Raw genomic sequence first — 27,436 nt, forward strand, 5'->3', positions numbered from 1 at the left:
TACCATTGCTCGTTCTGATCCGATTCAGAAACGTTGATCTAAATTAATTTCAGTCGCTTGCTGTTATGAAGAGTAGAGTTGTTCATTGGGCAGTTTCAGACCACCCACCTGGCCTACCCTCTGGTTTGTCAGACAGGACAGGAAAATTGAGTAGACAGCGTCGTAATTAAACTGTTTACATGAGCCTGATTCAAATTAATTTGCTGCTGGTTTTGCTTGTGGCCGGTTCCAGGAAGTGGGAGGGTTTGCTCCAATCAAACATTGCGAGAATTAATTTGCACACTTTGTGTCGTCCACTTGATTCAGTACAGCTGTACGTTCGCATGGATCGGACGGGGCTGTCGAAACCCGACACCGTGGGGACTTTCAGGCCGCCTGCAATACATCACAAGTAATTCCATACTGGCACTGTTGGCTGTGGAATACACAGCCGTGTACTGTAAAGCCCTGTATACTGTAGCACCAGAAAATCAAAGAGAATTGCAGCACAGAAACACACCCTCCATCCCAAGCAATTATTCTGCCTGGTCCCATCGACCTGCACCTGGACCTTAACCCTCTCAAACTGCTATTGAATGTTGCAATGGAAGTAGCATCCACCCCTTATGCTAGCAGCTCATTCCACACTCACACCACCCTCTGAGTGAAGAAGTTCTCCCTCATGTTCTCCTTAAATATTTCAGCTTTCACCCTTAACCTGTGACTGCTAGTTCTTGTCTTACCCAGCCTCTGTGGAAAAAGCCTGCTTGCATTTACCCTATCTAAACCCTCATAATTTTGTACGTCCCGATCAAATCTCCCTTCATTTTCCTTCACTCCTGGGAAAAATAACTTAGCCAACCTTTATCTAGAACTCAGGTAAATGTTATATGGCATTCAGGGTGGCGGTGTGGAAATGTGTCTCTGCCAAAGGGGGTGTGAGACATTCCTTCCTTCCGCTAGCCTGCAGGTCACACTTGGGTAAGATGCAACACCTGCTTAGCCAGATGTAGCAAACCCCGCCACCAATCAGGGTCATGTGAGGCCATGGTGCGCGCGCACACACACACACACACACACACACACACACACACACACACACACACACACACACACACACACACACACACACGTCTTTCACTACTAGCGCACAAAGTAATTTAAACTGCGCATAAAAGGTTGTCACTTTCACTATTGCATACAATCACATTTCCTTTTCCCGGTTTCTGATGCAGGTAGTGTTGACAACGTGAAATTTGCGATCATTTGGTTTCAGATTTTAGTACGAGCTTATTTATGCTGTTCTTATTGAAGAAATTATTGATTCACCACGTCAAATTCCAAAGAAGCAAAGGGTGTGAAGTGCAATTGATTTAAAGTGGAACGGCTTAATGAAACAGTAGAGACAGCTACACCACAAGCTCATGAGGTCAGAAAGGTGCAGCCAGGAGAAATATTTCTGGACAAAACAGAAACTGGTGTTACCTGCATGCGTCGTCGCAATGCAAAAGTTACTGGAGAATTTGCGAGTGGGAAGAAGTGGTGAGGTATTTGGAACTTGACTTCTTAAAGCATCATTTAGCAAGCAAATCACATGTAGATGGTGTGCAAAAGCTCCTGTGAGAAAATCTTTCATTACCTGCGAGAGGCCTGCCGCACATGTTCCGTGCGTGTGCAGATGGACAAGAGTGAAAATGATCAAACCCAGAGGAGATCAAAGTTCTTATTGACGGTTACTTTATCTCTTTTAAACAATGAACAACAAACTGGTCTTGGTGGTTCATTATCCTTAGAATAGTTTCAGGTTTACTTCCACTTAAAAAATCAGTGTGCACATGTTGTTGTCACTGGGCAAAAAACTGAACACAGGATTTTTGCACACAAATTAGAGGGAACATTGCTGTAAAGTATTGATAGCGGCTGTGGTCACACCTTTTGTAAAGACACTGCCCAGAAGAAGGCCATGGCAAACCACTTCTGTAGAAAGATTTGCCAAGAACTATCCTGGTCATGGGAAGACAAAGCAACACACACAAGGAACTCAGCAGGCCAGGCAACATCTATGGAAAAGAGTAAACAGGACTGACGAAAGGTCTCTGCTTGAAATGTTACCTGGCCTACTGAGTTCCTCCAACGTTTTGTGTGCAGTGCCTGGATCTCCAGAATCTGCAGATTTTCTCTTCATTGGGATAGAAAGACCATGATCACCTACATCATATGACACAGCAGATAATGAATGAAAGAATGAAAGGTGTTCATAATCCTCCAGTAACTAGGGCTGAAGTTGGTGCCCACTGACAGATTCTAGATATTTATTTATGCTTGAAACAATCAAAGCAAAAAAAAATAAAGGAGTGTGAACAAGCCAGAGTCAGATTCATAGGAAAGCCTATTTTATTTCAGCTGCTCTATACAACTACAAACTACTTAATCCCACTGCCAGCCCTGCATCCATTGCCCTGTTTTTTTACTTCTAAGAAGAGTTTGGCCACGGATGAATCTTCCTCCACCGAATGCAGAATAGCACACACAGGAACAGGGCCGTTTGTCCGCGACGTGTATAACTACCGTGACACCAAATTAAACGAAACCTATCTGCCTGCACCTGATCCATATCACTCCATTTGCTCTCTGTTCACGTGGCTGTCTAAATGACTCTTAAATGTCTTTGCCATCCATCACAGCCTCCGGCCACTCTCAAACGAGAGAAAGGCTGCAGACGCTGGACGTCAAGGGAAAAGGCTGCAGGAACTCAGCAGGCCAGGCAGCATCTGAGGAAAAGAGTAAACAGTCGATGCTTCAGGCCTACCGCTCTCTGTGTACTCCCCCCCCCCCCCCCCACCACCACCATACGTCGCAGATTCCAGTCCCTCACTGCATAAAAATCTTTCTCAGCTCATCACTTTTGACCCTTTTGCCAACGTGCACACTTCTCTCGGCCTCAGTAAAGCAGCCAGCATAATCAAAGACCCGTCCCACCCTGGACAATCTTTCTTCCTTCCCCCTCCCGGCTGGCAGTTGATGCAAAAGTCTGAAGGTACATACCACCAGGTACAAGGACAGCTTCTACAAAAATGGCTAACAGGACTCTTACACAACGAGCTGGACTCCCGATCTCACAATCAACCTTGTCACCGATTTGCATCTTATTGTCCAACCGCACTGCTCTTTCTCTGTAATTGTGACACTCTATTCTGCATTCTGTTATTTCTTTTCCCACAGGCTACCTCGCAGTACTGATCCAGTGAAGTTATCTGTCATTTTCAGAAATCCGTACTTTCTGCATGCAAACAAAGTTCTCACTATATCTTGGTATCTGCATCAATAGTAAGCCAATTTGCCAATTTATCACCTGTGTTCTCTGGTTCGTGACCTTTCAGCAGTTAGCACTTTTTTTCTCTCTGTACTCCAACAAAATCTTTCATAATTTTAAACAGCCCGGTCAGATACCCTCACAGCAAGGTCAAGAGGGAGTTTCCAGACAAAGAGTGATCCAACAAGGACCTCAACGGTGGAGCTGGCAGAGTCAGGAAGCTCTAGATGGCATCACAGGAGCTCACACCTCTCATCAATGACAATGTGGCAATCTTCAAAGAAGACAAAATGGATTGTTGTGCCCTGTACAAGTTGCACAAGCATTTGTGCTGAGCATTATCCTATCAGTGGTTCCAACATGCAGTGCAACTAATGAAACAATTTTGAACTATAATCACAGGTGTGGGAAATTTGTTTTGGCACCAGAAGATCCAAAAATGTGATAGAGACAAGATAATCTGACTTTGTGGTGTTGAGCCGTGGAATCACGCAACACAGAAAGAGAACTTTGACACAATGCATCCGTGCTGGCCATCAACCATTCATTGACACTGTTGCCATTGATAGTCATATTAGTTTATTATTGTCACATGTATCAACTTACATATAGTGAAAAGCTTGTCTTGCATACTGTTCAGACAGATCAAATCATGACACAGTGCACTGAGGTAGAATAAGGTCAAACAATAGAGTGTAACAGCTACGGAGAAAGTGCAGTGTGGGTAAACAATAAAGAGCCAGATCATAATTATGTAGATTGTGTGGTCAAGAGTACATCTTATCGTACTAGGAAACCATTTAGTATTCTTATCACAGCAGGATTGAAGCTGTCCATGAGATGATATGTGGTCTCTTTCAGTGCTTGTTCATTCAACTGGTCCAAGATATTTTCAGGATGCTCTTACATCCAGATGGCAACAGAGATACAAGAGATTGTAGATGCTGGAAGCAAAAGCAAAAAATAACGAACACCATGCCCCCATTTGGTTCCATGCTCTACCTTCCTCTCCTATCAGATTTATTTACCTTCCTATCCTCTACCTATCACCCAGGTTCTATAAACGGATCCCTGTAGGAGAGTGGTAGCATCTGGAGGAATTGGTAGGAATGTGGTCAGCATATAATGAACTAGAGAAAGACTGGTGTTGGTGCGGAGTGCCAGTCAAGAGGTTCAGTTTTTCAGTGCGGAGTGCCGTCATAACGAGCTTTTTTCACACCGATCTTTTTGGTGATTGCTCATCGTACGGCGTGTCTGAAACCTAGCAGAGCCCATCCCTCCCAGGTTTCTTTTCATGAGGTCGAGTTGCTAGCTCGACACTCAACCCAGGCACGGATGGAGAGCATGCAAGGGAGCCGGCCAGATTCGAACTCAGGACGTCTTGCCCCGAAGTCCAGCACGGATGCCACGACGCCACCAGCCAGCCATTGGTGCAGAGTAAGTGGTCTAAAAGGCCTTTTTAAGTGCTGTATCTCCCGGATTCAAGGAGAAATGACAAGAGATCATTTACAATAAGACACTTTTCTTGAGCTTTAAATTGCCTTTTAGTTTTGAACATAGAACACAGAATTTACTGCAGAGGAATAGGCCCTTTGGCCCTTAATGCTGTGCTAAACTAATTACATTAGTCAGTCAATACCCAACTAAACTAATCCCTTCTGCCTTTACAATCTCCACATCCTTCCATTTCTTTCATTCGTGTATCTATTTTTTCACATCTCTATTGTATTTTCTTATTTTGTTAATAATACTCAGTGGCCACTTTATTGAGTAACACTATACACTTGCACATGATTGCAAATATTTAATCAGCCAATCATGTGGCAGTATTTCAATCCATAAAGGCATGCAGTCATGGTCAAGAGGTTCAGTCGTTCAGATCAAACATCAGAATGGGGAAGAAATGTGATCTCAGTGATTTTGGCTGTGGAATGTCCAAAACTGCTAATCTCCTGGGATTTTCACATACAGAGGATGGTACAAGAAACAAAAAACATCCAGCGAGGAACAGTTCTGTCAGAGAAAATGGCCAAACAGCTTCAAGCTGACAGGAAGGTGATAGTAACTCAAATAAACACGTTATAATAGTAAGAGTTTCTATTAAACACAGCACATCAAACCTTGAAATGGATAGTCTACAGCAGCAGACCACAAACATAAACTCAGTGGCCACTTTATTAAGTACAGAATAAAGTGGGCACTGAGTGATCAAGTAGAGTCATAGAATACCACAGCTCAGAAACAGGCCCTTCAGTCCATCTAGTCCATGCTGAACCATTAATCTGCCTAGTCCCATTGACCGGCTTCAAAACCTTAGCCCTCCATACCTCTTGCGACCACGTACCTGTCCAAATTTCTCTTAAATGTTGAAATCGAACCCATATCCACCAGTTGTGCTGGCATATCATTCCACATTCTCGCCGTTCACTGAGTGAAGAAGATCTGCTTCATGTTCCCCTTAAACATTTCACCTTTCACCCTTAACCCATGTCTTCTGGTTGTAGTCTCGCCCAATCTCAGTGGAAAAAGCCTGTTTGCATTTACCCTATCTGTACCCCTGATAAAGTTCTGTAAACCTCAGGCTCGGCCAGCTCGTGTTCGTCTAGGGGAAACAGCCTTCGGCCCCGCCAAACTGGGTAATCACGTTTGTGTGGATGCTGTGTAATGTACCCCCAGTTACAAACCCACAACGCAAAATATCAAACAGTACACCATATGCAATTAAATGATTGAACTTTATGAATCTTAATCTGAATATAGGGTTAGTAATGAAAATTTTAAAAGGGCCCAAAGTCAAGTCCAAGTCACGTTGGAGCTCACTCAGTGGTCATTCTTCCACCATCGGTCTCCTCCGAATGTCGCCGACCTTCGGACCCTCAGGTCCCAGTCCACTCCGCCCGGTGGTCTACCAGCTCTCTCCACACGCGTCCTCCCTCTTCATCTCTCCTCGACAAAAGACCACGAGAAAACATCTGTCCAGACTCACAAGTGTTACGTACCCGTGGGTATCTTGTACCTGTCACATGATCATGATGTAATTGAGGCTATGCTGGGGCATGACCTAATGGTCTTGTGATGGCGGAGTGACGTAATTTTCCCGCCAGTGAGAGGTCATGTGATAGTTTTTTTCAAACAGGGTATAAAAGGAGAACCCCTCCCTGTGACGCGGGGGCAGTTCGTGGTTGAATTCGCCAGTGACTCCGTTTTGCTGCGTGTTCAATGTTATGATGCAATTTTGTTTTAAAGTGGAGTTTTACTTTCTGCCTTAAGTCTCAAAGGTTATTGCCGGCAGTTTTGCTACAATACTGCCAGTTCAGTCCAGTTGGAGAGTGAAGAGTTTATTGAAGTACGGAAATCCCGAAGGATCGGAAAAAGTTGGTGTTGACGGAGATAAATAGGTTTGACCTTAATTAATCCTCATTCGAAAGGAATTAGTAACCTACAAACCATGATAGCTCCTGCCTTCTGAAGAGCAGAAAGGGTTGGATGCAGGGTTTCGCCAAGGAAAGGTTTTATTTCCTTCTTCGTAAATCCTTTGATCAAGGCATACTTCGGCTGGGATCAGCAGTAACGCCACAAAAGGGAATTTATTATCTCAAGGAAAGTCTCTCCTAAGCGACTGTGTAGAACACTTGGACTTTCGCATTACTACTTCTAAGAGCTGTTATTGCATTATCGCTTTAAGAACTGTTCAAGCTGCCGTATGGCAGTCGACTTCCGGTTAAGTTAGTCTTTTGTTTACTTTTGGATTTTTTTTAGCAGTGTTTAATAAATGTTTTATTTGTTATAAAAAACCTGTCTCAATTATATTTTCATTGTTGCTGGATTGTAACACAAGACACAGCAACAATCTCTTATTGGCTAACATCCATCCTGCTATCTCCAGCCATAACCCAAACATTGCTGCTACAGAGAAACCATTACCTCAGCAGTGAACATTGCAAAGAAGCCATTACATTAGCTTCTTTACGAAACCTTACAGCTCTTTACACTCTCCCCCCATCAAATATAGTCATGTCCTCATGACATTGAGACAATTCACCAAACCTTCCTGCAAAACACAAAACCCAATCCAGGTGTAAAAGACAGTGACAGAGCTCCCCAAAACAGTAGAGATCGCACCCTGTTCCCCAGGTGTTATATAGACCAACCGATCCGGTGGTCTCAAAAATTCTCTGAGACCTCCGTACCTCCTCACCTAACTCTTCAGGCTCAGACGCTACTTGGGATACATCGGGTCTACCTGGTGAGTCCTCCCCCGATCTATCACTCACATCCCCCTGCAACTCGGAGCCCTCTGTCCCATGTCCAGGCCCCGCTTCCTCTCCTTCAGGGTCCTGCTGTAACCCAGGCTGCCAACAGATAGCCCCCCCACTTCACCTGACTCAATGGGAGAAGGGCCAGGAGTCTCTGCCTCAATCAAAGGGGAGTTAACGAACGGCATCATGTACCACACATCCAGATCATCATCCTCCGAATCAGTACCCCTCTCATGGGCAGGGCCCGGCCCAGCCTCTCCCACTAGGGGCCCTGCAGTCGCCTCGCATTTTCGCAGAGTCCTCTTACTAGGTGTAGGCTCCAAGTTGGACTCTGGGTCTACCTGCACCTCTTGACCCAGGGGCAGCAGGTGGTTCCGATGGAGAATCTTGACAGGCCCGTTCCCATCCTCCGGTTTCATCCAGAAATCTGGCAGGTTTGACATTTAACTCTCCACCACACAAGGCGTAGCCGCCCAACAGTCAGCCAACTTGTGCTTTCCAGGTAGCCCCAAATTCCTTATAAGGACTCGGTCTCCCGGCAAGAGTTGGGAGAACCTCACCTTCTGATCATACCTCCTCTTATTTCCCCAATTCTGCTTGGTGGCTGCAACCCCAGCCAATCCATAAGCCCTTTTCAGCTCTCTCCTCAGATCAGACACATACTTCAGATGAGGCTTCGGTGGTAGGTCACTCTCATCAGACAACCACTGCCATCCTGCTCGCCTGTACAACCGAGGGCTTCTGCAATTTGGGCCTCACCAGTACCACAGCAGGAAACCCCGACTCCCCCTAGTGGTCTTCCAGAGCATCCACTAAGGGGGCTTTGCCCTCAGGGACTCCGGGAAATTTGGGGGTCCCCATCACTCTTGCTACTTCCCTGGGCCGTACCACCATTGGCTTCGACTGGGTGAACCACACAGTCCCTCGGTTAAATCCAATATCCGGCCCAATGCTGCCACCCACTTCCTCAAAGGCAGCTCAAAACACTGGGTGCACAGACAATTTCCCCAGAAAGCTCTCGCCAGCCTTCTCCTTGCAGGCCCCCATGAGCCTCCTCACAAGAGGGCTATTGGTCCCCAGCAGAATTGAAACGATGCCCATCTCAACAGGGTCCGGGCAAACCAGCACCACTGCATCAAGAACCTCAGACACCTCCACATTGGCCTCCGAGAACTCCAGTTCCACTGACAAATAACCGTCGTATGGATAATCACCAGCACTGATACCCCAAATTGCCAGTGTATTGAATGGTGTCAAGGGTAAATGCTTCAGATACCGGTTGTAAAACAAATGGTACAGTAATGTGACCTGCGACCCGGTGTCGACTACAGCTTTAGCGCTTATTCCCTCTATCCGTAGCGACACACTGGAGCGTGGTTCCACTAAGCCTTCAGGAACAGGGTCTTTTGCTTTCGGGAGTTCCTTGGTACATTGCTGGGAACGTGTTCCCCCAGAGACGCCAGGCCGTTCCCTCACTGAGTCTCCTCTAAGTTTCCCAACACCTCTCCCTGCTTAGATACCTGGGAGCTCGCTCTCCGAGGGGCTTCCTGCCGCTCACATTCCCGCCTGAAGTGCCCCTCTTCCCCACAGTATAGCACATGCTACCGGCCGCCCCTCTTTTCGCGGAACCCCGGCCACCCACAACCCTCTGCGTAGTCCTTCCCCTTGGGGGGGACCCTCTGTACTGGTCCTGTCATACAGAGGGTCCACACCCACTGTTAACACCCAGGACATCTCAGTTCTCGGCTCTGCTACCATCTCCTTTACCACTTCACCACAAGAGGCTACTACCAAGGACTGTACCCTGCTGACAGAGTCTTCTCGCGGCCCCAACACATTCTCCTCCTCCCACACCTCTCTGATGAGCTGAACAAATGAGGGAGGGGGGCATGTTTTAAGGGACTACCAGAGACCCCAAGCAATCATGTCCTGGGACTGGGCGCCCCTGGCTATCTGCTCCATCCTTAACTGATCCACCTCAGCTGCCTGAATAACCCCCCCAGCGCCGCAAACAAATGGCTGTCTCTCTAGCCGAAAAAATACGTGGAAGGATTCTCCCCCTTCTCCTGACGCATGGTTTGGAACCCCCCCCCCCCCCTTCCAGGAGCTCTAGTGGGCTCCCTGTCATACCAAAAGCTCTCTCTAATGCGTCGAGATACTCAGCAGGGGAAGCAGAGTTAACTGTCATGCATCTTACTATATCAGCCACCAACCCCTTCAAACTTGCAACCAATCTGTCGCTTTTCATCATCAGAGCACTGCCATTCGTCTAACAACTGAGAGGCCTGCTCCACCTATGTCTCATACTCCTCCTCCCCCCCACCCCCGGGTGTGAGCATTATTCCAGAGAAAAGTCTTAGCTTCCAGCAGGGACCCTCTGCCTATGCACTGGGCCACTGATTCGCCAGGGAGATAAGGGCTGATGCCAACTCAGAACCCTCACTCTTCACTGGGGGACGGGACTAAATAAACTTTCCCCTCACTCCTCAGAAACGACAGAACCCTGTCTCTGAAATCTCTGCCCCAACTGCAGGCAACTCAGCTTGTGACCCAGCCTGCTGGGCTCCCTTCTCCTCCTCCGTAACAGTATGGACAGGCCACATGGCCCCGCCTTACCTGGGACACCGATAGATACTGGCAGTCCCACCACTGTAACGTCAGTGCAGGTCTGAACTAAAACAAGGTCTGAGCCCGCCATTTTATCAAACTTTCACGCTACGATTTCAACTTTGCCAACAGCTTTAACCATACCCAAAAATCGAATTAACAATTCATCCGGGGTATGAATATCCACCCCACTCAACGTGCCTGCATTAATTACGGCAACCCCAAGGAGGCGCACCACTGCTGTACCCCAGCAGCATCCATACCAACACAGATTTAAACAGGGTATCCAACGGAATCAATCCAGGACATAGCCCCCACACCCCACACTTCTATAAAATCTCCCTTCAATCTTCAATATTCCAGGAAATAAAGTCCTACCTATTCAACCTTTCCCTATAACTCAGATCCTAAAGTCATGCAACATCCTTGTTAATTTTCTCTGAACTCTTTCAACCTTATTTGCATCTTTTCTGTAGGTAGGTGACCAAAACTGCACACAATACTCCAAATTAAGCCTTACCCACATCTTGTACAATTTCAACATACATCCCAACTCCTGTACTCAATACCTTGACGTCTGAAGGCCAATGTGCCAAAAGCTTTCTTTAATTCCCTATCTACATGTGGTGCCACTTTCAAGGAATTATGGATCCCTTCCTTCTATTGCATTCCTCAGTGCCCTATGCAAGTCCTGCCCTGGTCTGTCCTCCAAAGTGCAACAGCTCACACTTGTCTGCAGTAAATCCCATCTGTCTTTTTCAGCCCATTTTCCAGCTAGTCCGGCTCCCACCCCAAGCTTTGATAGGTCTTCCTCGCTACCTACTACACTAACAATCTTGGTGTCATCTGCAAATTTGCTGATCCAGTTAATCACATTATCATTCAGATTATTGATATAGGTAACAAACAACCACAGATCACCACGTCACACCACTAGTCACAGGCCTCCACCCAGAGAGGCAACCATCTACCACTCTCTGGCTTCTGCCGCAAAGCCAACGTCCAATCTAATTCACAACCTCTTCTTGAATGCCAAGCGACCACACCTTCTTGATCAACCCCCCATACGCGACCTTGTCAAGGGCCACGTTAACGTCCACGTAGACAACATCCACTGCCATGCCTTCATCAACTTCCCTGGTGACTTCCACAAAAAACACTGTAAGATTGGTTAGACATGACCTACCATGCGCAAAGCCACATTTACTACCCGTAATAAATCCCTGTCTATCCAAATACTTACAAATCTGGTCCCTTAGAATAGCTTCCAGTAACTTTCCCACTGTTGATGTCAGGCTCACCAGACTATAATTTTCTGGCTTATTCTTAGAGCCTTTCTTAAACAACAGAACAACTTTAGCTATCCTCCAATCCTCCACTTATGGCAAAGGATGTTTATATATCTCTGCCAGCGCCTCGGCAATTTCTTCACTTGCCTCCACAACGCCAGAGGGAACACCTTGTCAGACCCTGTGGATTTATCCGCCCTAATTTGTCTCAAGACAGCAAACACCTCCTCTTCGGTCATCTGAAAAGGGTCCATGACCTCACAGCTGCTTTGCCTCACTTCTATAGACTCTGTGACAGTCTTTCAAGTAAATACAGATGAAAAAAATCCATTTAAAATGTCCCCCATTTCTTCTGGCTCTACACGTAGATTACAACCCCAATTTTCTGCAGGGCCAATTCTGTCCCTTGTTTTCCTCTTGCCCTTAATATATCTGTAGAAGCTTTTAGGATTTTCCTTCACCTTGTCTGCTAGAGCAACCTCTATTTTAGCCCTCCTGATGCAAGTGTTCCCTTGCATTCCTTATACTCCTCGAGTACCCTCATTTGTTTCCACTTGCCTATAATTGCTTTTTCTTAACCCAGGCTTCAATATCTCTCAAAAACCAAGTTTCCCTCAATCTGACAGGAACAGACTCTCAAAATAGCACTTTTGAAGGCCTCCTGCTTATGAAGTGCACCTTTGCCAGAAAACAACCTGTCCCAATCCATACATACCAGATCCTTTCTGATACCATCAAAATGCTCAACTAATCTAATCATTCCTGCCTACAAAATCTCTATATCCTCCCATTTCCTGCACATTCATGTGCCTATCCAAGAAAATCTTGATACTTCTATTATATCTGCATATTTTGTAAACTATTTTTAATCAGATTCTACAATTGACAAACTTCCATAGGTGTGCAGTGGAGCGTGTACTAACTGGTTGCATTATGGCCTGGTATGGAAATGCCAATGCACTCGTATGGAAAATCCTATAAGAAGTAGTGGATACAGCGCGGTCCATCACAGGTAATGCCCTCCATACCTTTGAGCACATCTAAAAGGAATGCTGTCGCAGGAAAGCAGCATCCATCATCAAGGACTCTCCTCATCCAGGCCATGCTCTCTCTTCTCACTGCTGCCATCAGAAAGGAGGTAGCAGAGCCTCAGGACCCACACTATTGGTTCATGTGCAGTTACTACCCCACAACCATGAGGCTCTTGAACCACAGGGGATAACTTCACTCGCCCCAACACTGAAATGTTCCCACAAACTATTGACTCACTTCTGGCCTCTCCTGCACATGGTCTACCAGTCTGTTGTCACCAGTACAGCCTTCTATGTGGTGGTGTGCTAGGACAATGGCATCAGCACGGGTGATACCAACAGGCTCAATAAATTGATTGGAAAGGCTGGCTCTGTTATAGGAGTCAAACTGGACACACTGGAGCTGTGGTAGAACAAAGGACCTTAAGGAAAACCTTGCAATTCTGGACAATGTTTCTCACTTTCTGTATGTTATCTCGGCTGTACAGAGAAGCACTTTTAGTAATAGCCTAAGACAATTGTGCTGCTCCAAAGAGCACTATATGAGATCATTCTTACCCTCAGCCATTAGGTTCTAAAATGAGTCAAACCTATAGCTGGGGAAGTGATGACCCCCTCCTGTTAGACTGTTTGAGATAACTTATTTTCATTCTTTCTTACTTCTCTTCTAATATTAGTATATTTCTCTACCTGTGCACTACTATGACACTGTAATTTCCTTTGGGATCTGCAGATGCTGGAGACTGTATGTTGCAAGTATCTATCTATCTTTCAAGGACTTTTCATCTCAAGTTCTCAATATTTATTGTCTACTTATTTATTTATTTTTCAGTTTGTTGTCTTTTGCACATTGTTTATTTGTCCATCTTGTGGTGTGTGTTTTTTCATTGATTCTATTGTGTTTCTTTGTATTTACTCTGAATGGCCACAAGAAAATGTGACATATATGCACTTTGACATTAATTTTGCTTTGAACTTTGTACTTTGAAATTTTGACATGAAGCTTGGTACTGATTTATTATAAGATTTATCTGTTAACAGAAGACATGAAACTGCACGTCCTGCATTTTCTCACCGACTATTGATTTGTGCTTCAATACACACTTCCCCCTGCCCCTCCCCACTCATCCTGCTTCACCCCCTCCCAGTCTCTTCATAACTCACTGTCACTGCACGACTGACCAGAAGCTCCGTGAGCTTGTCCAGTGAGTGGAGAAGGAACACAGGCTGGAATGAGATGAATTAGCTGCAATAAATCTGTCTGGGATGTATTAATAGAGCACGCTAGGAATCGTGCAGATGGCTCAGGTTCCCATGGAGAGAATGGGCAGGCTGGTAGAGAGGCAGCAGCCAAGGAAGCAGAAGCCAGCTGAGGTCACAGGCACCAAAGAGAAAAGAAACAGGACCTTGGCTTGATGCTTTAAACAAAAGTAAGTGGTTGCGATTCCAATGCACTTCTCTATTTCCTCAGAATACCAAGGAAATTCAGCATGTTCTCATTGATCTTCAGCAATTTTTAGGGACGCACCATTGAAAGCATCCTGTCTGGATGCTTCACATCTTGGTACGGCAGTGGCTCGGCCCAAGACTGGAAGCTGCAGAGAGTTCTGAAAGCAGCCCAGTCCACTGTGCAAACCAGCCTCTCCTCCACTGTCTACACTTCCCACTGCCTTTAGGAAAACAGCCCGCATGATCAAGGACTCCTCCTATCCTAATCATCTTCTCTCCTCCCTGCTAAAATCAGGCAGAGAATACAAAAACACTGAGAACATGAACTACAAGCCTCAAAGGCAGCCTCCACACCACTAACAGGCTATTGAATGCACTCCTTTTATGGTAAAGGTGAAGTCTTAATCTCTCAGTGATCACCACTGCAATGTCCACCTGCACTGCACCTTCCCTGTAACTGTAACACTATATCCTGCTTTATTTTTTGGTTCCTTTTGTCCTCCCTTATTGGATGAAATGATCTATCAGAATGGCATGTTTTAAAAGACTTTTTACGTCAATGGGGGTTCAGTGAAACCCTTTCTCACTGCTCCCTCTTTGTGATCTCTGCTGCCCTCTGACTCTTCGATCATCTGCTCACCCAGACCAGCTACCGCAACCTGGTATCTTTCCTGGGAACCTGTCATCACTCTTCCACCAATCAACTTCCCCATTCTTCACCTCACCCCTCTCCCTCGCCCAGCTTCACCTATCACCTGCTATCTTGTACTTCTTCCTCCCCCTCCCCCCCACCTTTTTAATCTGAATTCTTTCCCCTTTCTTTCCAGTCCTGAAAAAGGATCTCAGACTGTCTACTCTTTTCCATAGACACTGCCTGACCTGCTGAATTCCTCCAGCATTTTGTGTGTGATGCTTTTTACTACATTTTGGCACATATGACAATAACAAACCAATCACTGATGACTTTTTACAACTTCAGGATGTCCAACAGGAGGTCACTTTTTTATGGAAAGGAATGCAGCAGGGAACTTACAGTGCAATAATGATTAGAGTCATGGAACACTAGAGTATGGAAACAAGTCTCTGCCAAACCATCATTCTGCCTAGTCCCATCGACCTGCACCCATCCATAGTCCTCCTTACCCCTCCCATCCATGTACTTATCTAAACTTCTCTTAAATGTTGAAATCGAGCTGGCATGCACCACTTCCACTGGCAGCTCGTCCCACAATCTCATCTCCTTCTGAGTGAAGAGGTTCCCCTTAAACATTTCGCCTCTCACCCTTAATGTTATGTAACTTCAATACACTAAACTAATTCAAAGGAAGACACGGTAGTCCGAAATGCGAGTCTAACTTTGGGTTTACTTTATCATTTACCAAACATACATCGTTTGGTAGCGTGATGATGTATGCAAAACACATATTTATACACATAATCCATAATTAATTATTTAAATGAACAAAAATGCTCAATCAAACTATACACACACACACACACACACACACACACACACACACACACACACACACACACACACACACACACAAGATTACTCAAATATTACAGAAGCATTAAATATAAAAAACCTGACCTATAACCTCTGGTTCTAATCTCACCTTACTTCAGTGGAAAAAGCCTGCTTGCATTTATTCATCTAAACCCCTCATAATTTTGTATACCTGGTGTTGATCCAGTGAAAAACATTGGATAAATAGTGGGGAAAAGTCCCTTGCTCTTCCTTAAATTAGTGCCACGCAATCTTTTCTATCCTGTTGAGAGAGAGTTTACATCTCACCCAGCACTCCACAATGCACAAAAACAACTGTCAAGGGGTTCTTTGCCACTCAGGAGTGGGATTTGAATGCAGGAACCGGTTGCTCGGAGGCCCAGCAGCTCCCAATCGCAGCCCAAATGATGTCCAGCAAAGTCCTCAGTTTTGTGGTGACTACTTCCCTCCAACAGGCAAACCTTACACTACAAGTTGTGGCATCTTTTGGTGACTGGTGAGGCTTACCTCCAGCGCAGGCTTGGCATTGTTGTAAATCGACAGGATGTGCGTGATTCCATTCTTAACCAGATTGTCCTTGTCCTGCGAGTCTACAGGTGGGGAGAGGTAACGCAAAGTCCATTTTTATGGCAAAGTACCCGTGCAAAAAAAAAATACTGTACAGAATGAATTGCAATGCTTCAACCTATGTTCTATGTAACTGGAATTATTTACGGTCATTACCTCAATTTGTTTGCAATGTTCAACACTCTTGGCTTGAGGATTTTGAGCACCATTTTTAATTAAAACTGTTCCATTTTCAACCAGAGTGCATTGAAGGTAACAGCCCAGTGCATCACAGGATACGAAAAGCTAACTCTAGCACTGGCAAATTCCAGTAATGAAGCAGAAATCACTGATGATGCACACCCTAGTTGTCTGCTTTGAAACTGGGATACAGGGTGTTGCTTTGGGTGAGGGTCCAGAACGATCCTAGTGAAGCTCCCTGACTAATCTCGACAGAGGACAATGGGCCACTATCCTGTCTTCCTGCCTCTCTGAACTTCTGCAGCAAAAAGGTTCCAAAAATAGATCTAATTCCCTGGAACGACTGCAGAGAAAGCATATTCCAATCAAGCCCCACCCCAGTATGGAACGTTTACAGGTCTCTGCTTTGTCCTGTGTGAAGAATGTTACTCAGTGTTAACAGACAGAAGTTATCAGAACATTGCTGGCGTTTATCCACAGGCTGACCTTTAACTTACCCTGTGCACTTCGGTATAAATCCCCTGCCTCTGTCTTTCTTTGTAAAAATGATGCAAAAATCAACAATTTTCTCTCTGTTCATTCGTCCGTGCCCCTCTCCTGAAGGCACCGACCCTTGAGGAGTGGTCAGATTTTGCCATGTCTCACAAGGTTTATGCACGAGCCTGTCTAAGCCCACCTTGCCTTCATCTGCCTTTCTTTGAGCATCAATGAATCAAAAGTAACAGAAACTGCAAAACGTGGGCTTATATTATCTGGAGAGTTCAAGACTGAGAGATGACTTAATTGAGACGTGTTGAATAATTAAATGGACTGAAATGGAAACTCTTTCCTCTAGAGGGGGTTTCCATAGAGGTGGAAATAACTGTTAAAATTAGAGCTAAGACATTCAGAGATGGGGTCAGACAAAAGATATGGACTGCAATCAATGGAAAATTCCGAAACTGAGTCATTTGATAATGTAAGACCAAGCCTGTACGAACATAGGAGCAGAATAAGGCCATTTGGCCCATCAAGTTTGCTCCACCATCTCATCATGGCCGATCCCTCTCAATCCCATTCTCTTGCCTTCTCCGCATAATTTATATATAAAGATATGGAACCCAGGGAGTTACGGAAATCGAGGTACAGCTTAGCCATAATCCATCTGAATGATGAAACATGCACAAAGACTAAACGGCCCTCTACTGCTGCTTTGCATGGATTAGAGTGGGGCAGCGAAGGGAAAGTCAGGTATTGTTAAAGTAAAGTCTGAGCACTGATTAACATCCTGTCATTTAATCCTGACAGTTACACAATAACACTAAAAATACACACAGGAAATATTGAAAACCTTATGATGTGCATGGCAAATTTTCAAGCAGTGAAATATAGTGAAGGAAATGGCTTCTGCCACTGTGTATACACTGAGATTTTTCTTCAATGCAGCACTTTCGGGGACAGAGGAAATACCGTCAGTGGCCACATTATTAGGTACAAGAGTGGAACCCAGTGCAGTCTTCTGCTGCTTTAGCCCATCCACTTCAAGGTTCGACGTATTGTGCATTCAGAGACACTCTTCTGCACATCACTGTTGTAATGCGTGGTTATTTGACTGGCTGTCACCTTCCTGTCAGCTTGAATCAGTCTGCCCATTCTCCAAATTAACAACAGATTTTCATCCGGAGAACTCGCACTCGCTGGATGCTTTATTTTTTCTGCACCAAACTCCAGAAACTGTCGTACAGGAAAATCCCAGGAGATCAGCAATTTCTGAGATACTCAAATCACCCCGTCTGGCACCAACAATCATTCCACAGTCAAAGTCACTTAGATCACGTTTCTTCCCCATTCTGATGTTTGGTCTGAACAACTGAACCTCTTGACCATGTCTGCACGTTTTTATGGATTGACTGATTAGATATTTGCATCAACGAGCAAGTGTACAGGTGTACCTAGTAAACTGGCCACTGAGTGTAAATAGTACTGACAGATTATTCATGAAATCTGGGAGGTGTTAATGTGTTTGTTGAAACCAGATGTTTAATTAACATTTAAAACAAGGAGGTAAATTAACAATTTAGTAAACCTTAATTTGAGGTCCCACCATATTAACAGCCATGGAGTAGATAGATAGTTAGATACTTTATTGATCCCAAAGCAAATTACAGTGTTGCAGTAGCATTACGAGTGCACAGATACACAAATATTAGAAGAGAAGTAAGAAAGAATATAAAATAAGTTACTTTAAACAGTCTAACAGGAGGAGGTCATCAGTTCCCTGGCTATAGGTTGACTCATTATAGAGCTTAATGGCCAAGGGTAAGAATGACCTCATACAGCGCTCCTTGGAGAAGCACACTTGTCTTAGTCTATTGCTAAAAGTACTCCTCTGTTCAGCCAAGGTGGCACACAGAGGTTGAGAAACATTGTCCAGAATTGCCAGGGTCCTTTGATCTACCACAGTCTCCAGCATATCCAGTTTGACTCCTATAACAGAGCCAGCCTTTCTAGTTGTAGGGGGCTGTTCCATCAGCCAGAATGTTCTAGCAAGGGTAGAGGTTATCAATGTTTACTATGTCCTCCACTGTTCTAATGTGCATATTCTCCTGGAACCTCAAAAGCAAAACTACAATGGAGCTATTCAGCCTCTGTAAGCCCTTTAAAAGGCCTGTCCAAATAGTCCCATCCCTGCTTGTGCCCAATAGCCCTGTAAATTCTGTCCCCTTCTAATTCCTATTATTGGGTCTGTGTCCACCATCTGTGCAGGAAGAAACCTTTAAGTCACAATGACTCGACTATTAAATATTCCTCTTGTCCTGTATCCTCAAATTTCTTTGCTCGAACTTTTCCTGTTTTTGTAAATCCCATGAGCTTGTGTGTTCCTCTTTGAGCCATTTTGACAGCTCCAGTGACTATAGTGGTAATCATACCACAGCTTTTCTAGCTTACAATTGTTAATAAATTCACTCAAACGTTGTTCCCTAGCCAGAAGCACCAACTATACCAGTGCAAGCATCCCCAACGTGTCTGCCTGAGGGTCACTTTCAGATTGTTGCCAGGGAGATAGACTCAGTGGATAGGGAAGGGGGTCAGGGTCGAGGAATGAAACTGAAGATTACTTTCTTGATGTTCATTCAGATATTCCTTTTCATCCAGTACTGGGTATCAGACAAGAGTCCAACTACCTAGAGACAGACAAGTAACCCGATAAGCTAGACACTTTTGCATCCAGCACTGGATATCAGATAAGCAGTCCAACAACCCAGAGACAGTGGTATAATCAAGAGAGGTGGAAAAATGAGTTTGTGCTGCAAGTTTAAGTGGATACAGCGTACTCGTATTCTGCTAACAAGGGACAGCACATGGATGAATTGGAAGGAGCCCAGGAGAGATCTTTTGGCCTTAACAAAGGTAGTAATGTGAGAGTAGGAAGAGAACCTGTATAGATTAGAGAGCAACACAGTATCATGATGGTTAGCATAACACCATTACAGCGCCTGTGAACCAGGTTCAATTCCTGCCACTGCCTGTAAGGAGTTTGTATGTTCTCTCCGTGACCAGCTGGGTTTCCTCTGGTTATTCCAGTTTCCTAGACATAAGGGTTAGTAGATTATTACCTAATAATTAGAGATAAAGATGGAACCAGGAGAGTGTAGTCCTACCAAGAGGAAAAGTAGTCATAGCATGTTCAACCCACAGTGATTTTGAATATAGAACTTTATGTTTAGCCATCAAAAACCACACTTACCTCTAATATTCCCCAGGTACAGGCCATCCAAGATCTAGTAAAAGAAAAAGAATAAATTAAGAATTTTTTTCAAAATCTATATGCTCAGGCTTGGCAGTATGTATAGCAATCAATAAGCACATTCTGCATTATATCATAGTTCAGGTTCTCAAGTTCAAGTTTACTGTCACTCAAAATGTCTGCATGTATACCGCTAAATGAAATAACATTCCCCCACACCAAGGTGCACAACGCAATACCTATAACTCACACAACACATACAGTAGTATTACCGCAAATAAATTAACAAATAATAAGGTGCATTTACGACACAAGTCAGAAAGTAAACAATATACGCTAATAGTGCTTCCTACGTGATGAGGTGGTGGCAGGGAGTTTAGTAGTCTCAGAGCCTGGGGGAAGAAGCTGTTTCCAATCCTAACAGTCCTTATCCTCATGCCATGTTACCTCCTGCCTGCTGGTAAGGGGTCAAAGAGATTGTTGGATGGATGGAAGGGATTATTGACAATGGTTAGCCTCCTGCGTACATAGTATTCCTGATCAATATCTCAGATGGTTGGAAGAAAGACCTGATTATTTTTTCAGCAGTCCTCGCAATGCTTTGTAGGGTCTTGCAGTCAAATGTCTTGCAATTCCTGTAGCATAATTGATGCATAATTGAGAATCCATCAAGAATAAGGTTGTACAGGAGTCTGAGGACGCACACAACCAGGTTCAGTTATTACTCCTCAACCATCAGGTTCTTGAACCAGTTGGAATAACTTCATTCAATTTCACTTGCCCCATCATTAAACTGTTCCCACAACCTGTGGACTCACTTTCAAAGGCTCTTCATTACATGTCCTTAATATTTATTGCTTATTTATTTACTGTATTTTTCTCTTATGAATTTGCAGTCTGTTGTCGTTTGCACATTGGTTGTTAGTCTGCTCTATTGGGTGTGGTCTTTCATCGATTCTGTTATGGTCCTTGAATTTATTGAGTATGCCCATAAAAAAGTTAATCTCAGATTGTGTATAGTGACATATATGTACTTCGATAATAAATTCATTTTGAACTTTAATAAGTTTGATGCATTGCATAGTCTAAATAAGAACTACATTGAGCAAAAGATACCATTAATTCCAGTCTACATTCGTCAGGTTAACCTGAATGAGCAGCCCTTGTGCCCTCAGTTAAGAGATTTAGGGCCAATTGGGGAGAAGTAACACAAAGTCCATTTTTATAATGCTGATGTACCTGTGCAAAAACAACAACAAACAGAAGAGATTCTGCAGATGCTGGAAATACAGAGGAACAAACACAAAATGCTGGAGGAACTCAGCAGGTCAGGCAGCATCCACGGAGAGGAACAAAGAGTCAACGTATCTCTCTGAGATTATTCCTCTCCATGGATCCTGCCTGACTGGCTGAGCCCCCCCAGCATTTTGTGTGTGCAAAAACAATACTATACAGCATGCTTTACAATGTTTTAGTCTGAGTAGTATAAATAACTGGAATTATTTAAAGTTCTTCATTTAGTTTACAATTGTTCACATGGTCACCTGTTAAAGATATACATACACTGGAACAGATAAAAATGCATCCAGACTCAGCGTTACTGCCCCTGGAGACAAGAAGATTGATTATAGTCCTGAAGAATAGTCTTAACCCAAGTTATCACTGTCCATACCCCTCCATAGATGCTATCTGGCCCACTGAGTTTATCCAAGAGATTCCAGTATCTGCCATCTTGTGTCTCTGACTGAAAGCATTGATTGTCTGGGACTATGTATGAGGTAGGATAACTTCTTGGAGGCACCAAAGTTATTTGTTAGTTGTAGGAATGGTATTACATGCCTGTAGAAAGTATTAGCAATCCTGTCACCCTGCTGTCTACATCCTTCTGGATGATAATTTCAGGAAGCACTGCCAGTAGTGGGGTGGAGATACGTCCCTACCAAAGGAGGTGTAAGGTAATCCTTCCCTCTGCTAGCTGCGGGTCACCCTTGGACAATGTAGCACCTGCTTAGCTCCCCCCACTTCCAATCTGGGTCACATGAAGCCATGGGAGAAGATGGTAGATGGTCGTACGAGCAGCTGGTGCATTTAAGTTATATGACTGACGCCAGGCAGACAACCTCTGAAGAGTTTTGATAATGGCTGGGGTCACCATCTTGTAAAGACACTGTACAGAAGAAGGCAATGGCAAACCATTTCTGAATAAACAATTTCCAAGAACAGTCATGATCAAAACCATAATCACCCACACCATACGACATGACACACAATGATGATTGTCAGTGAGGTTTTGGAGAAGTATTGACAATAGAACACAATGCAACCTCGATTTTAATCTTTTTTTCTAACATCCTCCCCCTTCTCTCTTTTTCCATTTGACATTCTGGTTCCCCTTTCAGCCCTTCTCTTTTTCTCGCCTGTCCATCAACTTTCTCTGGTACCTCTCCTCTTTCCCTTTCTCCCATGGTCCACTATCCTGTCTTATCAGATTCTTCTTTTTCAGCCCCTTCAACTTTTCCACATATCCATTCCCCCCCCCCCAGCTTCTCACCTCACCTCCCCCACCCACTGATCTTCTGCCTCACCTGGTTTCAACTATCCCTGACCAATTTGCAATCTTTTCCCTCCCCCAGCTTCTTGTTCTGGCTTCTTTCAGTTCTTTTCCAGTCCTGATGAAGGGTCTTGACCTGAAATGGTGACTGTTTATTTTTCTCCATAGATGCTCTCTGACCTGCTGAATTCCTCCAGCAATTTGAGTGTGTTGCCTAACGAGGGGTGATTGATAAGTTCATGGCCTAAGGTAGAAGGAGTCAATCTTAGAAAACCTAGTACATTTATTTTTCAACATAGTCCCCTCCTACATTTACACACTTAGTCCAGCAGTCATGTAGCATACGGATCTTGGACCTCCAGGAGGAGTACACAGATGGGCGATTGATAAGTTTGTGGCCTAGGGTAGAAGGAGATGAGTTATAAAGCTCTCGTTACATGATTGTGCAGGTCAACTCTTTGAGTGATTATGCAGAAAGTTTGAAGTTAATAATTCATCTCCTTCTACCTTAGGCCACTAACTTATCAATCACCCCTGATGAGTTATTAACTTCAAACTTTCTGCATAATCACTCAGAGTTGAACTGCACTGGCATGTAACAAGAGCTGTATAACTCATCTCCTTCTACCTTAGACCACAAACTTATCAATCACCCATCTGTGAACACTTTCTGGAGGTCCAAGATCCGTATGCTCCACGACTAAGTGTGTAAATGTAGGAGGGGACTATATTGAAAAATAAATGTGCTAGGTTTTCTAAAATTGACTCCTTCTACCTTAGGCTACGAATTTATCAATCAGTCCTCTTATATTTCCAGCATCTGCCGAATCTCTTTTGTTTATGACAATGCAGCCACAGTGTGTCAGTCATGGAGGACAAAAGTGAGTGTAGAGGAGATAGGTGTCTGCCCATCATCGGACTGCTTTGTCCCGTGGAGCACCGAAGTCCTTCTATGTCACTGATACTACACTCGGCAAAGCACGTAGAAATCACTGCATCCACTGTGCTTGTTCCATTGTTTACATTTCTTTCCGGATTAGATGACTAAGGCTTGTAAACACAGAACACAACCAAGAAACCAACATAGTAGCTGGTGGAGCTGCTGACCTGGTTCAATCCCAATCTCTGGAGCTGTTTCCAGGATTCCCATGGACTTGTTTCTCCTGCGTGCTCCAGTTTCCTCCCACACACCAAGAAAATGCAGCTTAGCAGCTGAAGTGACTGCTGCAGACAGCCCACGCCGTGTAACTGAGTCACAGGATCTGGCAGGTGGGGGAGGGAGTGAAGTTAGTAAGAATGTGAGGGGAATAGGTTACGGAGGCCATCAGAGGGGGAACAGGATTCCTCTATGAACCAGTATAGACAGTATGAGCTAAAGCGGAACTCCATTTATGGTGTATAAAAATAAATTAAATTCAAGATATGCTGGTGAAAAAAACAGGAGTCATTGCATTCCCAACCTGGATTTTGAAAACCTGGTCATTATACTTGAGGGTGGTGATGGGAAGAGGGTAACCAATGATTTTAAAGGAACGAATGGTGGCCAAGCATTTTAATTCCAGTTCTCATTCCCATTCCAACACGTCAGTCCGTGGCTTTCTCCTGTGCCAAGCTGAGGCCAGCATCAGGATAGAGGAGCAGCACCTTATATTCCTTCTGGGTGGCCTCCAACCTGATGGCACAAATACCAATTTCTCCTTCTGGTAAAAAAAATTCCCTCCTCCTCCCCTTCTGGCCTTTTGCCCCTTCTTATCTACCTATCACTTTCCTCTGGGTCCCCTCCTCTTTCCCCTTCTCCTGTGGTCCACTCTCCTCTCCTATCAGATTCCTTCCTTTCCAGCCCTTGACCTTTCCCACCCCCTTGGCTTCACCAATCACCTTCCAGCGAACCTCCTTTCCCTTCCCCCACCTTTTTATTCTGGTGTATTCCCCCTTCCAGTTCAGTCCTGAAGAAGGACCTCGACCGGAAATGTTGACCGTTCATTCAATTCCCTAGATGCTGCGTTCCTCCAGCACTTTGTGTGTGTTGCCAAGGAATATAATTGTCCTGAAGTTGGATTGTACCTATTTTTGGTGTGTTAAACAGGTCTGCATTTAGCATTAATGGTCAAATGGGTTCCTTGCAACAGGAAATTGCAAAATTTAGCAAAATCCAGATACAGTGGTTTACACCGCAAAACAAAGGTTAGGACGTGACCTGCACAATTGCCAGTGGGAGCAGATCCAATTGAATACAGGTGGCCACATTCTGCTGTACAGAGTTAGAATCATACAGAATGGAAACAGGCCAATTGGCCCATCAAGTCCATGCTGACCAATGGGCACACAGCTGTATTAGTTCCACCTTTCAGCATATAATTGTTAGCCTTCCACACCTAAATGATTCATGTGCTTGTCGCAGTATTTTTTAAGTGTTGCCAGTGAGTTTGCTCCACTGCACTCTCTGACAGTGTATTCCAGGTACTCACTGCTCTCTGGGTGAAACAGGTCCCCCTCTATATCTCTTCACCTTTACCCTAAATCTATGTTCTCTATCTTTGAGGAAAAGTTTCCTACAGTCTGTCTTGTCTACTCAAACTTTTATATATCTCAATCATACTCGCTCATAACCTCTTCCTCTCCAGGGAAAACAGGACTGCCCTACCCAGTGTCTCCTGATAACTGAAATGATACATGCCAGGCAACATTGTAGTGAGCCTTTTCCGCATCTTCTAGAGCTATCACATCCTCCCTATAGTGTGTGACAACCAGAAATGCTAGTCTGACCAACGTTTTATAATAGAGGATCATAATCTCCCTGCTCTTGTATTCAAAGACCCAACCAATGAAGAACAGTATTCCATAATCTTCCTTAACTATGTTATCTACCTCCTCTGCCACCTTCAAGGAAGATTAGACCTGTATTCCAAAGTCCCTCTGTCCCTTTGACCTTCCAATTCATTCCCAGAAGGCTTTGCCTCACTTTATAGCCTATAGATGAGCCCAATCCAAGTTCGTATTTGGCATCTTTTCACTCAGAGATGATCTCCAGCACAGTCTACTATGGATCAAGTTGAAACGGCGTCTCAACAGCTAAAGGAGAGATATGGTGCAATCCAATATCCAGGCTAAAATGTCTTGTCAATAAAGAAGGGATAGAACGAAAGAGAGCGCTTGAACTATGTATTTGCAGAATAAGAGAACATTACCCTTAATACTTAATGTCCATATTTCCAACAGGTTTACTCTGTTCTGCCTAAAATATCCTGAATATGACGAATATAGGCCTGCTGAAATATCACAGGCTCAGGAACTTTGGGCTATGACCCCCACTCCTCCCCATCGAGGTTTTTGGATATTTGTAATATATCGTGCATATTTGGAGTCAGCAGCTGTTCATATTTGTGCCTTTTGTAAAATTTCACAGATGTGAGGCTAACTGTGAACAACTTGACATATACAAGAACCAGACACACTTGGCTGGACTAATCGTTTATGCATTAAATACTTCTTGTACTTTTCAGGACAGTATCTTCTGATCTATCACGTAGCATGTGCAAAAAAATTATGTGTTGCCAAAGCTTGCAGGGCGATGAGGAGGTGAATCTTAAAATCAGCATCTACATGCAAGCACTTTCTCTTCCATGTGTCCACAAGTGTAACCCTTAGAATGTCCCCACTGCAGAAAGCAATGGAAAGTAGAAATCATACACTTTATATGTCGTAGTGCAATCACTCGAGTCAAGTGTGATGTTCTCCTAAGGGGTTGTCTATTGGTGGGTCTTCCGGTGGCTAGAGGCCGTTCCAGGGTCCACATCTTCTGAGGAGCTTCTAAACCTTACAATCCCAGCCCCTTCACCACCTGCTGGACTTATTCCTAGGATGTTATGGTGAATTACCTTCTGTGCGTGACTTTCTTTAAAAACGTGGGGAGGCTGATGACGGGCAAACACCACACGGTCCTTGACAGATCGGGGTCAGGGTCCAGTGCCATGGAATGCAAGATGACTGGGGATCTTTCACTACTGCAGCCTTCCTCCGCCTGCACTGCAGTTGTGATGTGTCATCACCTTCCAACAATTCCATGGCTGATTTAATCAACTTTAACCCATTTAATATCAGGACAACCCATTTAATACCAAATTTTACCATTTGGTCTGAAACCTCCTGCTTCATAGGTAGGATGGCTGGATACAACAACAACAGACTTTTATCCAAGCATTCACTGTTGAAATTAGAAAACTTACTGTAAAATTTGCAGCTAACTCTCAGTGACATTTGGATATTTATATTATATGTTAATCAAATTGAGTTCTGGAAACCAGCAAAATTACAGAATTAATCAGCCAAACTTTAAAAAAATTTAATTTTCCCTTAGTGCCATGTCATAATGTTAAAGATTGGCAAAGCTGACAATAGTTCCTCCTTAACTTTGTTGAAGAACATTGAAGATTCTCCCTTGTCAAGGCTTAGATGAGAATATAACACCAAAAATGATTTTCTTAAATGTTTTCATGAAACCACTGGCATAGAATCTTGCTTGTTCTTCAACAGTTTGTAGCACAGTAGCACTGACTGATCATAAGACATAGGAGCAGAATTAGGCCATTCAGCCCATCAAGTCTGTTCCATCATTCCAACTTGGCAGATTTATTTTCCTTCTCAACTCCATTCTCCTTCCTTTGACGCCCTTACTAATCAAAAACTTATCAACCTCCACTTTAAATGACTTGGGCACCACAAGCATCTGTGGCAATGAATTCCACAGATTCACCACCCACTGGGTAAATAACTTCCTCCTCACACTGTTCTAAAGAGACATCCTGGTATTCTGAGGCTGTGCCCTCTGGTCCTAGGCTCACACTCTATTGGAAACACCCTCTCCACAACCACTCTATTGAGGCCTTTGAATATTCAGTAGGTTTCAGTGAGATCCCCGTCATTTTTCTAAACTCCAGTAAGAATAGACCCAGAGCCATCAAACACTCATCATAT

General features: G+C 44.2%; 1 protein-coding gene across 1 annotated transcript in view; it reads right to left on the bottom strand.

Moving 5' to 3' along the window:
• The window catches only part of dusp22a (dual specificity phosphatase 22a), a 201,285-nt gene that overhangs the window by 116,206 nt on the left and 57,643 nt on the right, over positions 1 to 27,436 (bottom strand). Inside the window, exons 3-4 of the mRNA XM_073070362.1 lie at positions 19,912 to 19,945; positions 15,945 to 16,027 (exon numbers count right to left, since the gene is read on the bottom strand). Of these exons, the coding sequence (XP_072926463.1) occupies positions 15,945 to 16,027; positions 19,912 to 19,945 (117 nt within the window). The remainder of the gene's footprint in view (positions 1 to 15,944; positions 16,028 to 19,911; positions 19,946 to 27,436) is intronic.

The sequence above is a fragment of the Hemitrygon akajei genome, chromosome 17, assembly GCF_048418815.1.
Source record: "Hemitrygon akajei chromosome 17, sHemAka1.3, whole genome shotgun sequence".
NCBI classification, from domain to species: domain Eukaryota; kingdom Metazoa; phylum Chordata; class Chondrichthyes; order Myliobatiformes; family Dasyatidae; genus Hemitrygon; species Hemitrygon akajei.